We start from the raw sequence: 13,367 nt of genomic DNA on the forward strand, positions 1-13,367 counted from the left end.
TGATTTTTATGTTAGGATCTAGTGATAATATCCAGAAGTCCTGAAATGAGCTGTGGTGAGAGTAGTCACAAAACAATGTCACTCAAAAGGTACATTGTTATCCTAAGCCTCCTAGAACATAGCTACTGCTGATATCCAGACCTGGGTTTGGGCCAGGATACTTAATTCTCTTCCTGCTGGAAATGACCAGGAGTGGAGATAAGTTTTTATTAGTTTTACAGTATCAGCTAAAGAACAATACAATTTTAAGTGTGCAATACACTTGCCTTTGCTGCTGCTATTTTAATACAATGAAGCAACAGCCTTACAGTGACGTAAGAAACCATTTACAAACAAACAAAAAAAAGAAACCATTTACTACAACCTTTAGCTTCTTAAAAAAAAAGTGAAGACAGCAAGACTTTGTTCCATGTCCTTGCTCATGCTGTTTATGAGGGGGACAAGTCCCCAGAGAAGGACACCTTGCTTGATACAGTAGAGGGTCAGGTAAAGAGAGGAAGACCCTCACCTAGACGCACTGACACATTGATTGCAACAATGAGTTCGAACACAGGACCGGTTGTGTGGATGGGGCTGGATTCAGTGTTTCTTGCTTTACATGAGAGCAGTTGGAATTGACAGCGATTAACAAGAACAATAATAATTTGTCAGACACCATCAAGAATTTCAAGACAGCAGCAGGAGAGTATTGAACCAAAATCATAGAACCCTTTTGAGCATGAAGCCCTGTGACTGAGGCTGACCTTGGCTCTAACCTTGAGTCTTTTCTCAGACTTTATTTAGGAATGTGTTAGGCAGTAATTTAGGGGAAGTGCTTTCGGAACAGCCAAGTGCTGAACTTGAAGACGGAAGAGTTTACGAGGTATGTTCACACCCTGCACTTTTCTCATTAGTTTGCTCAGCCGCAGTACTCTGTTAGAGACCTAGCAACAATTGTGCAGCTTCCTCTCACTTGGCTGTGGGTCTGGGTACCTTGAAAGAATTAGAGTCAAGGGACTCAGACCCACAGCCTTTGTGCCTCTGCCCTCAGGCCAAGCAGCTTTACTCCTCCAGTAGCCTGGGAAATCCCAGCGTTCCTTAGCAACAAGACTGAACCAGAGCTGTTGCTAGGGAAACCCTGGGATTTCCATAGCTACGGAGAGCCAGACAGCATCTCTGCAGCCACAGGTGACTATGTCTGGCGTCAGCAGATGAAGGGAAAGGAGCACTTCTCCCTTGCTCAGGTTGCACAGGGGCTAGAATTTCTCCTCCCGAATCTCTTTAGTTGCACCAAGAGGGGAAACACTGTTGCCAAGGGCACTCTTTAAGGGTAGTCCCTGCTCACACAGAAACCTCAAAGAAATGACTGGCCAGCTTGGAGTTGCTCAGTCTGCTGGGCTCCCGCTGTGTCCATGGACCCCATGACAGCAGTGCCCCACTGTGTGGTTGCTGTCCACTATTGCCTTTGACCCAGTCTGTGTCATGTACTGCTATATTCCCAGAAGCTAACACAGGGATATGTTTCTTGATCTTTTGATAATTTGGGGACACCTGTGGAGATCTTCTTAGAATAATCTTTTTGGTTTTTTGGGGAAATATTTTAATTGCTTTATAAATCCTGAAGTCCCACACAACCACTGGCTGGTTCAGCTGATATCACATATGCCTGGGTGATGGGGTACCTTCTCTCATTCGCCAGGAGCATTCTGGGATCACCAGGAGGTCCTCCTACCCAGAGGGCGTATGCATCAAGGATCTAAGGAACAGAGTAGGGGAACAGCAGGAGAACTAGGTGGTTTAGAGGTTCCGGGAGAGGTGGGCCCCGACCTACCGATGGAAGGAACAGTCAGAGACAGTCTGAAAGGAGTGGTCCCGATCTAGTCCCAAATTCAGAGCAGTAAAGCTGGATCCACTATGGCCCAGCTAAATGTTAGGTCTGGCCCCACCCTTGCTTGGCAGTGCCAGAGGGCCTCTTTCCAGTGACCACGAGACGGCAGCAGAAGCAGGCTTGGTCCATATTGCAGTACAGATATATGGACACGATCATGGCAGCCAGCTCCAGGCCCCCAATTCCAGCCGCCACACCAGCCATGGTGACCGCCTTGTTTCTGATGTCATGAAGAAGCTGTTTGAAACAACCCTCCACGTGATCGGTCTCGGCCTTCTCCCTGGTGCAGGGCACACTGGCTGTGTTGTTGCCCTTGCAACAGTAAGGGGGAAAGACATGGTATTCTTTGAAGTAGAGAGAGTCTGTGAAGTCCATGTAGTATTTGATGCCACAGCACTTGAGCCCTTCCATGGTGGTATTTCACACTTGGGACAAGTCCGACTGCTGACCACAGTCTTTCTTGATGGCAGGCACTACCAGCAATGTCAGGAATTCCTCAGTCATTGTGGTGTAGACGAAGGTGACCACAGCAGCTGCGACTTCAGCAATGAAGGTGATGAGGAGGAGGAGGATGGAGAAGAACATCATGAGGACACATTTGCCCTCCGTCTGAGCACCGTAGCAGCCCCAGAACCTGAGAGCAAGGAGCACAGCACCAGCTGCCATGAGGAAGTAGCTCACATTGACAAACTGCATGGTATGGGATGACAGTGGCTCAAAGATCTTCAGGAAGGAGGATCCATCCACCGATACCCAGATGCCCACAGTCAGCAAGACCACACCACACAGAAAGATGAGCAAATTGAAGAGGATCATCATGGTCTTAAGGAAGGTGAAGCACTGCATGGTGGCTCCTGTACAGGGATCTCGGTGGTGTGGATTCTGGAAGAGGAATCAACTGAGGTTCTGAACTGGACAAACAACTACAGGCAACCGCCGCTGAGTGGGCAAGAAGAGGACAGGGCTGGCTCGCACACACCACTCTAGAATCATCTTTTTGAATGGATGGAATAAAATATGCAGGATTACAAAGGAAAGCAAGTGTATTTAAATACATTTACCATAATAGGAAAAGATCAAGTCTGTGATATTGTGATACATATACATGTGCTCTTTGAAGAATAAGATCTAGCAGTGAGTCTAATAACTACTGTAGTTTGGAAGTGGTGATAAGTATAAGGTAGTTTCGATCCAGGGGTAGGGTAGGAAGGGAATTAATACTGGGAAATTATTGGACCAGCAAATTAACAAAGAAGCTGGGTCAGCACCCACTCTTTTTGTTATTGCTTCAGTTTCAACTCATAGAAAACCTATCTATGTACAACAGAATGAAATACTGCCCATTCCTGGGATTCCCTCACAATTATTCCTAGGTTTGAGCTCAATATTGCAGTCACTGTGCTGGTCCATCCTATTGAAGGCCTTCTTCTTTTTCGCTGCCTCTCTCTGCATGATGTTCCTTTCCGGAAACTGGTCAAATCTGTCTGGGAAGCAAAATGGGTGCATAAGCAAATGTGGTGAAGAAAGCTGATGGTGCTCGGCTATCAAAAGATATAGCATAGGGGCTGTCAAGCTGAGAAGCAACTGAGCCCATATGGAAGAAGCACACCAGCCTGTGTGATCATGAGGTGTTGATGGGATCAGGGATCAGGCATCAAAGACCCAGAACAAAAAATCATATCAGTGTGAATGAGGGGGAGCACAGAATGGAGACCCAAAGTCCATCTGTGGACAATTGGACATCCCCTTACAGAAGGGTCACAAGGAAGAGGGGAGCAAGTCAGGATGCAGTATAGCACCAATGAAACATACAACTTTCCTCTAGTTCTTTAATGCTTCCTACAGATCTAGCCAGACAAGAGCATGTACACGGGTACACATAAGAACTGGGAACACAGGGAATCCAGGACAAATAAACACCTCAGGACCAATATTGAGCCATACCAGGAGGGGGAAGGGAAGGTGGGAGGAGATTGGGGGAACCAATCACAATGATCTACATATAACCCTCTCCCAGGGGGACAGACAACAGAAAAGTGAGTGAAGGGGGACAGTGGTCAGTGTAAGACATGGAGAAAAAAGTGATAAGTGATCAAGGGTTCATGAGGGAGGGGGGAAATGAGGAGCTGATACCAAGGGCTCAAGTAGAAAGCAACTGTTTTGAGAATGATGATGGCAATATATATACAAATTTGCTTGACACGATGGATGTATAGATAGTGATAAGTGCTGTGCGAGCCCCCAATAAAACGATTTTTAAATATATGGGAACAAGTACAGCCAGAATGCTCCTTAGAAGTAAGGATGGCTAGACTTCATTTCATGTAGCGCACCCACTGTTCAAGCAGGTAGAAAAAGCTATAAAAGCGAAATCACTAGGTAGTTGGATCTCTCGAGTTTCTCTCCCAGGATGTCCAAGTGAACCTTTGTCAAGTGTACTGAAATTTTCCTATGCTTTGCTGCATGCTATGTCTCTTGGCTAATTCTTTCTCCCAAGAAGACTAAGAAAAGGTAAGAGCCAGCTTGGGACTCACTGTAAAGGATATTTGGAGAGTGCTGCCATTAAGATACATTGAGATGAAGATATCTGAAATTTCATTTGGTGATAATGTCACACATACTTCACATCTTTCTGAGGTTGGCTGCCTACATTCATAAGCCAAAATTCTAATGACATCTATTCATCTGGAAGTTATGGCTCTGCCACTGCCAGTGAATATTTCTGAAATTTAGATTCTTAAATTCTTAAATCGGCTGAGCATCTGCATAACCACTGAGGAGATGGGGCCCAGCTCCCTGGGTCTCTGGTTTCCCTTTGTGCAGCCTGGGGCTTTGTGCCCAGGCCAACAACTGCCAGGTCAGCATGGCAGAGACACTGGAATCAGGAGGTGAAATGCTCCCTGAATGATGGTCGGCTCTGGTTAAGCGGCCAAGACATCATCTTTAAGAACAGCCAGATGGGCAAAGTGGACAGCATCCAGGCTGGGGAGCTGACCAAAGGCATCTGGCACCAAGTTGCTGTGGCCATGGCCTTAAATTGCTCATCAGCAAGCGATGATCACATGGACGATGGCTTTTGGGAGTCGGCGTTTGAGAAACTCTGATTTCTTCACAACTCACTATTGCCTGGAGTTGATGGAAAAGGACCTGTGTGTGAAGGGCTGGAACTGGGGCCAGTGATGTTTGGCAGGCAGCTACTTTCCTTTGATGTTGGTGACCAGCTAGTCTTTGAGATCTTCCTCAGCAACGTGTCCCAGTGCCCCACTGTCAAGAGCGAGGTGCCGCCGGAGTGCCACCAGAATGATGCTGCTGAGGCCTCCCTCATGTAGGCGCACTTCTACGTGCCTCACCCTAGAAAGATGGTGTGACCCGTGGAGGCCTTTGCACAGAAGTGAGTGTCTGTGGCCGGACACCAGCAATGGCATCTGCATCTTCCGGGAGCTGCAGTGCCTGACTCCCCGAGGTGGGTATGGCATCCAAATTTACCCCACCTGTGTTAGGTCAGGTTGATGAGAGAAACAAATCCAGAGATACTCATATGCATGAAAGAGAGAGTTTTATATCAAAGATCAATTGTATAATGAGAAACACTCCAGCCCAGCGTAGATCAAGTCCATAAACCTGATATTACCTCACATGTCCCATGCTGGTCCATAAATTCCTTTTCAGACTCACACAGCACATGTAATGATGCCAAATACAGGAAGATCACAGGCCAGTGGATGAAAAGTCTTGTGGATCCAATGGTAGTAGAAGCATCACAGAGCTGACTCCTCTAGCTCTCTGAGGAAGGTGAAGCAGAGAGAGTGTGGCCCACCTCCAGGAAGAAAGAGGAAGTTCCCAGAATTCTCATGAGAAGGCCATGCCCACGGGGGTGGGTGGGGTGGGGGTGGGGGGTGGTTATCATCAAGCTGTGACCTGATTGACAGGCTAGATTCCACCCCTTCACACTTAATATTATCAAGTTAACAAGAGATTGTATAAGAACCATACCACCTTTCCCTACCTTTCCGCCTAGACTTGGATTATAAGTCCCCTACACCACCATTCTCTGCCTCTTCTTGCTGCCCACAAGGACCAGTGCCGGATGTTCTTCATGATCAACCCGGACCTTCCCATCAAGCAGGGTCAGACTAGTTACCACTTCCTGATCCTCCTCTTCTCCAAGAACCAGGACATGTCCTTGACTGTCAACATGAATGAGAAAGAGATGGAGAAGCGTTTTCAGGGTTGGCTCACCAAGAATGTGTCAGGTTCCCTCTATGAGATGGTTAGTGGTGTCATAAAAAGCCTAGTGAACCACAAAATCCCAGTCCCAGGTGACTTCCCGGGGAACTCTGGGGTCCAGTGCATCACCTGCTCCTACAAGGTGAGCTTGGGGCTGCTTCATATATGTGCACTGTGAATTGTGCACATCCACTATGACAGACTGCCTTCATCAACTCTGCCTGTGGCACATCCTCCATGCGCTCCTTTGACGTTGAGCTTGAGACCAAGTGGGACTCTCAGGTCACCTTCAGCAGCGTGGGGAGGGAGGAGGATGGGAAGGTGCCATGAAGCTCAGCATCAATAACCGAGGGCTTAAAGAGGGCAGGAACCCAAGCTACGCTGATTCAGAGGATGATCAGCATGAGGCCCACCTGGAACAAGGGGATGAAGGAGGTGGGCAAGAGCCAGGCAGAGAATGACAAACGCCTGCCGTGATGGCTCCAGAAAAGAGACTGATGAGTCATTCAACCCAGGTGAAGAGGAGGAAGATGTGGCTGGAGAGTTTGACAGTAATGCCTCTGCCAGCTCCTCCAGCAATGAGGGGGACAGCGACCAGGAAGAGAAGCAGCAGAAACAGCCCAAGAAGGCCAAAATCTCGCCAAGGATCACATGCATCGGGGAAAAAGCCTGTGGAGGTGCAGACTCACCACCTGGTAGGATAGCAGAGACCTGTGGGCTTTCCTGATGCAGGTGAGGAAGGGCCAAGGCCCCAGTGCCCCCAAGAGGTTCATGGCTATGTACATGCTGTGGTTCAATTCCAACTGGGAGAAGATCAAGTCGGAACACCTGGACATCAGCATCAGCGATCTCTCCAAGAAGGCGGGAGGAATCTGGAAAGGCATGCCCAAGGAGAAGAGAGAGGAGTGGGATCACAGGGCTGAGGAGGCCAGGAGGGGAGATGAGAAAGCCAAGAAAGAATATGAAGGGGGTTGGGGAGGGCCTTCTAAAGAGGGACAAGTCCAAGAAGAAGAAGAAAGTCAAGAGACAGTAGAAAAAAATCAATGCCTCGAGGGGGCTCATATTGAGTCATCCTCAAGGCAGCTGAGCGAGAGCTTCAAGAGCCAAGAATCTGTGTCTAGTGATGACAGCAGCGCGCATCAGGAGAAAATGGGACAAGAAGAGACGGCGATCGAGGACTCGGAGGAAGAGAAACCAGCCAACACTCCGCGCCCCAGCTCAGCGGACTCGGCGTCAGGCTTGGATGAGCAGCAAAGGGAAACCATCCCCTGCCTGTCCAGCCACATTGCTAATCTCCCCACTCATGGTTTGGTACCTATTTCTTCCCCATCACTTGGATTGGGGCCACCTGCCCAGGTCTCTTGGCAATATGCACTTTGCCAGGGCGGCTGGGGGGTGGGGGGTGGGGGGTGTGCTGCTTGCCCAGAGGGCTGCTTTCCATCTAGGCAGAGAGTGGGTGGGAAGCAGGGCAGCGCAGGCTCCAGACCCTCCACCCACAGCCCGACCTTGTAGGTGTGCTGTTCACGTGCACAGCAGGGGGCATGAGAAGCCCGGCCTGTGGCTCCTCACACAGGGCCCTACTTCTCCTTTCATTTTCAGTTTCTGGTCTGTGAAAATCATGTCATAATGGGAACTGACTTTAGGGGGCGAAGAAGAAAATGCTATGAAACTGGTTTTGGTGATGATCATACAACTCTTTTTAAGGTGATTGAACTATTGAATTGTGTGAGATGTTAATTACATGCCAGTAAAAACTGTTAAAAAAGGAAAAACAGAAAAACAACAGCAAGCAACCTGTGTTCTGAAAGTTGCTGCTGTCAGGTCAGGTCCAACGGACCACGGCTCCGTAGGGCGGAGAGACACCGAGCCACCGAGCGCTGTTCCAGCGAGCTTCCAAGACGAGAATCTTTAGAGCCGGAACCCTGGCCACATCGTGGGGGTTCAGTGTTGGGCCTCTAACCTCAAGGTCAGTGGTTCAAACCCACCATCTGCTCTGGGGGAGAAGCAAGCAGGTGACTTCCATACGAATGTATATCCTCAGAACGCGCATCGAAAAGCCCCTCTGTGAGTCAGAATTGACTCGATGGCAATGGATGTGGCTCTTGCGGACCTTCATGGAAGCAGACGGCCACATCTCCCTCCTGGGGGGCTGCTGGTGGGTTTGATCGGCTCACCTTTTTGTTGGCATGTGAGTCCACAACCACTGTGCCTGCAGGGCTCCTCTCTGCCGTGTGACTATGATGCCTTCATATGATCAGAATAATACTGCTTTTAGTCTCCAAAACTGTTATTTTCAGTAGCAATTCCTTTGACTTCTTGAGGTTGTAGTGAACTCCCCAAAGTGTACTTTCTGGTGGTTGCTGTATTTGACTTTTGTCTTCCATGCAGAGTCCTCTCCCAGTCCTTATCTCCAGAGTCGGGATCACTGAGGACCTGCGGGTAGCCACCCCCACGCCTGCAGGACCCTCCCTCCCTCCCTCTTCACACACCAGACTCTTCCCTTCCTCTCTCCCTCCCTCCCTGTCTCCCTCCCTTCCACCTCCCTCCCCACCATAAAAAAACTCACACACACACACATACAAATCTTCACACAAGTTGTTGTTTATTGCAATCCTCATCCATGGGGACCCTGTTGGTGTCAGCTTCCAAGGTCTTCACATTAGACAGAAAGTTGACTTCTTCCTCGGAAGCAGTGGGCACCTCTGGGTTTACCTTGAGTTGACCTCTTCCGGTATCTCTTTGCCCTTGCCTGGATCACCAAGGTCAACTGTGTCCTGGAGACTCTGGCAAAGCTGAGGCTCTCCAGATGGCCGAGGCATCCTAGGGTGGGCTGAAGCCTTTGGAGGGGCTTTGCTTCTTACATTCTTTAGATGGGATGTCTTCTTCCCTGCCTTCTGCACCAGGAAAGACAGCAGAGTGAGCACAGGGCATTGATTCAGCGGAAGGGGATTCTGCAGGTGGGTGGGAAGGGGAGCTTTGTGAGAAGAGGTTTGGCCTTGGGTGTGGGTGGGTTGTGCCTGGCAAGGACCAGGAAGATGTCTTAGGTGAGGGATCCGTGGAGAAGGAGTGGAGGAGCTTGGGTAAGGTCTGCTCACCTTTCCACCGCCTCTGGACTTGGGCTTCCTCTTTCTCCCTTTGGACGGACAGGTCTCTGATCCCCTAGGTGTACTCAGAGCTTGAGCTCTCCTGGCCATCGTGTACCGCAGTTATCCAGCTGTCTACTCACGGCCTCCCAATGCCCCTATATATACCACACACAGTGAGGGGGCCACACCCCTCAGCTCTGATTGGTCAGCAAAGTTCTGCCCAGCCAATAGTGACCCGGGGTCCTAGCGACATCACAAAGCATACCCAGTCATCTCTGTGGGGGCGGGGGAGAGAGGAAGGATGAGCAGGCCCAGCTGAGTCTTAGACATCACAAAGCACAACCTGAGACCTCTGTGGCAGACAGGGGAGGGGAGATGGTCTGGTTAGTGAAAGAGAAAAGAGGGCTTTTTTTTTCTTCAGTATTTCTTAAAGATCTGGCCCAGACTGAATTCCTGCTACTGTACCTGCCTGCCCCTGTCCACTCGTGATGCCCTTTATCACCACTCTTATGAATTAATGAATTACTGTGCTGACAGTCTTAGAGGATTGGTTGTTAGGCGTCACCTCGTTGGTTCTGACTTGGAGCCGCCCCGTGAATACCAGAGGGGACACCGCCTGGTCCTTCGACGTCCATACAACTGTTCTTATGCTCGAGCCCATTGTTGCAGCCGTATCGTTGAGGGCCTTCCTCTTTTCACTGCCCCTCCTTGATCCAGCATGATGTCACTTCCCGGTACTGGCCTCTCCGGATACGATACTTGACACAGGCCTCATCATCCTTACCTCTAAGAAGAAGTCGGACGGTAATTCCTCCATGACAAATTGTCGGCGTGCTCTTTCGGTCACTCCATGGTAGGTTCCAGATTCTTCACTGGCATCAATTCAGTTTTGACCTTTAATCAATGTCCAACTTTCACGTTTGTGTGTTTGTCTGGGATGGCTAGAGAAAAACAAATCCAGAAAGACTCAGATGTGTATAAGAAAGAGCTTTATATCCACGAGCAGTTGAATATTGAGAAACCATCCCAGTCCGGATCAAGTCCAAAAGTCCGATACTAGCCTTTATGTCGATACGAATCCATAAATTTCTCTTTAGACTCATGCAGCCATGCAATGATGCCAAATGCAGGAAGATCACAGGTCAGTGAGTAGAAAGTCTTGTGGATCCAGTGGCAGTAGAGGCATCTCAGCACTGCCAGAGGTTTCCACCTGGCTCCTTAAGATCCAGGCCTCTAGGTTAGCTCCATGTGTCTTGTCAGCAAGCATACCTCACAGGGAGTGAGCGTGTGTCCCACCTCCAGTGAGTTTTTATTTCCTTAGCGCCTCCAAATGAGGTCCTCCAGCTGTGACCTGATTGACAGGCTAAACTCCACCCCTTCACTCTGAAGTCTCAAATTGACAACAGATTATGGAATTATCACAATGTATAAGAGGCGATTGAAAATACCATGACTGAGGTCAGGTCCACCTTAGTCCTCAATGAAATGTTCTTGCTTTTCAACACTTTAGAGAGGTCTTGGGCAGCAGATTTACCCAATGGATATGCTGTTTGATCTCTTGCAACTTCCATGAGCTTTGATTGTGGATCCAAGCAGGATGAAATTCTTGACAATTCCAATCTTTTTTTGGGGGGGCGGGTGGGAGCTCTTAGAGATATCATAATATTCCATAGTTCAATCACATCAAGTATTGTTGTATAATTGGACCACAGTCAGATTAAAAACATCTTTCTTCTTGAACTCCCTGATAACTTCTTCCCTTTATCTTGTCCCTCCCTCATCATACCCCCCAGGAACTCTTATTCTTTTTCTTTTCTCTAATAGGTAAATTTTTAATTTTTGGCCACATCTTACACAGACCAATATGCCCATTCATATGCAAATATGTTGTTAGATCCCGTGGAGGGTGCTTGGCAGTCATTAATGCTATCAGTTCCCCATTTTCCAACCCCCATTTCCCCTCCTCTCTTCCTGAACTCTCTGGGACCCATTACTCCTGTCACTGTTTCTGATGGGTTATCTATCTTCGCTTTCATTTACCAAATGATCTGAACTATACAAATGAACATATGCACATCTAATATGATTAATGGGGGAAAATTTTTATTGGCGCATAGCTTCCATAGCATACAACTCAATAATTCAATCAGTAATTCGATAATCCAATCAATTCAATAATTCAGTAATGATTTCCACACCAAGTTTAGAACATTTCCCCACCCATGGTCTAATCGCCTTTCACATGAGTAGTGTAATCACAGTCAGTTCTAATACTGCCCTGCACCCCTCTTCATTTCCCTCTCCTGAAACCCCCTTTCCCTCCCTATCACCCACTCTCCACCCTTCATCCCCATATCAACCCCTGTGTCCGCGATTATCACTGTCCATCCCTCCTCCTGTGGGTCACAAACTGCGAGACCCAGCAGAAACCATAAAAGCTGAATCCAAACAAGGTCGTAAGGATAAAGTAATAATAATAATAATATGAAGGCCAAAATACAAATAATGAGTAAAGAAAAGATCCTCAGAAACACTCCAAAAGCCAGAGAAGAATATTTGTCATGGAACAAGGAAGAGATATTTGCACCAAGAAGCAGCTCAGGTTGGGGCGATGGGGAGGTCCTGTGCCCGAGACTGATGTCTGATTCAGCACAGTAAGGAGGACAGTGGTCTCTGCTGGAAAAGCCAGGCTGTGGGAGGCTCCTGGCCATGGCTAGCGCACATCTGCCAGCGGCTCAGTCTCGCCAGAGACTCTGCAGGTGGGTTTGGGGCTCCCACTCTCCTCCGTAGCCTGCAACGAATTGGGTGTTCCTAATTTGAGCTCTGATGCTTTGCCCTTTGCCATAATCATATTTTGTGATTGTCGTCTTTGGATCTCACACGCCGGTGCGCTTCATCCATGTGGATTTAGTTGACTCCTCATGGAGGTGGCTTCTTGTTTGAATACAAGCCTTTAAGACCCCAGACATTATTCTGATTCATAGCCAGGCATCATCTGCTTTCTTCACCACGCTTTGCTGTAGCGCCCTTATCTTCAGTGGGCCTGTCATGAAGGTGAATATGGAGCAGGGCCATGTTATCAGAACGAACTGTTCTTCAATTGGGGCGAGAGCTAAGTAGGAATCCAGACTCCATCTGCTTGTCCATGGGTTTTCATGTCTCAGGTTTACTTTGGCAGTGTACCTGTGACAACATTGCAACCTTGTAATATCAACTGCATCAACAGCACTGAGTAGAGGAAAGAAGAGTTCTCTATATCTATTTTAAAAACAGCATTGTGGGAGAGCATAGTTAGACTAATTAGAAATAGACCATAACGTATAAAGAGTAAGTTAAAATATTCTTTATGAATGCTTGATACAAGACTTTTACTAGATATCTGATTTTTGATATTTTCGTCAAATTTGTAATTGTCTATTTCTTTTTTATGGTTTCTCCTTTTTAAAAATTGGGACTCAATTCCTATATCGTTTTATTCCATTGTTCAGACACTTCAAGCAGTACTGAACAATCACTATTGCCGTTTCCAAACATTCTTTTCCTTCTTCGGCTCCTTGACATCAGCTCCCTTTTACCTCCCCTGCCTACCACCACGGTACACCCTCCACTTATTCTTCTTGCTGTCCCTATAGGTTTATCAATCCTGGGCCTTGTATACTGAGAAATAGAAAAACATGTAACACAGATTTCAGAGGGTGACCCCCAATGACATAACACATCTGAGCTAAACCTCAATAGGAACAAACAAAACAAAAATACAGAAAAGTTTGAAAACCAGGTCAAGTCCAATGTGCATCATGGGAGGGATCAACTGACAAGGTTTAAACCATTCAAGTCAAAACAGCTATAGGGAGAAGAAATTACAATAGCGACATCTAGAGGCAGGGATGCTGAACTGAATGACTAGCCTGGCCATAGGAAGTGGGCCTGGTTAAATGTTGACACTGACTATGCTGTTGTCCCTGACTGCCTTCTTCACTGTTGAGCAGAGATTCTCATGAAAGTTCCATGACCAGTAGCTTTCTTAACCCTCAAGATCTTCAAAACAAAGCAACGTTTTTTTTTTGTTTGTTTGTTTTTAATCATTTTATTGGGGGCTCATACAACTCTTTTCACAATCGATACATCCATCCATTGTGTCAAGCACATTTGTACATTTGTTGCCATCATCATTCTCAAAACATTTG

The 13,367-nt window shown here is 47.6% G+C and overlaps 1 protein-coding gene and 1 pseudogene across 1 annotated transcript; one reads left to right on the plus strand and one right to left on the minus strand.

Moving 5' to 3' along the window:
* Positions 1-1,909: 1,909 nt before the first annotated feature.
* On the minus strand, positions 1,910-2,744 carry LOC101648122 (tetraspanin-1-like). Its single transcript, XM_045285487.1, is given in 1 exon segment — positions 1,910-2,744. A coding segment is annotated over 1 exon segment (804 nt). The 5' UTR covers positions 2,714-2,744.
* Positions 2,745-4,730: 1,986 nt separating this feature from the next.
* LOC101647808 lies at positions 4,731-8,348 on the plus strand (annotated as a pseudogene).
* The last annotated feature ends 5,019 nt before the right edge of the window (positions 8,349-13,367 follow it).

Source organism: Echinops telfairi, unplaced genomic scaffold (assembly GCF_000313985.2).
Source record: "Echinops telfairi isolate 266 unplaced genomic scaffold, ASM31398v2 ScPeMD7_7472;HRSCAF=8510, whole genome shotgun sequence".
Classification (NCBI taxonomy): Eukaryota; Metazoa; Chordata; class Mammalia; order Afrosoricida; family Tenrecidae; genus Echinops; species Echinops telfairi.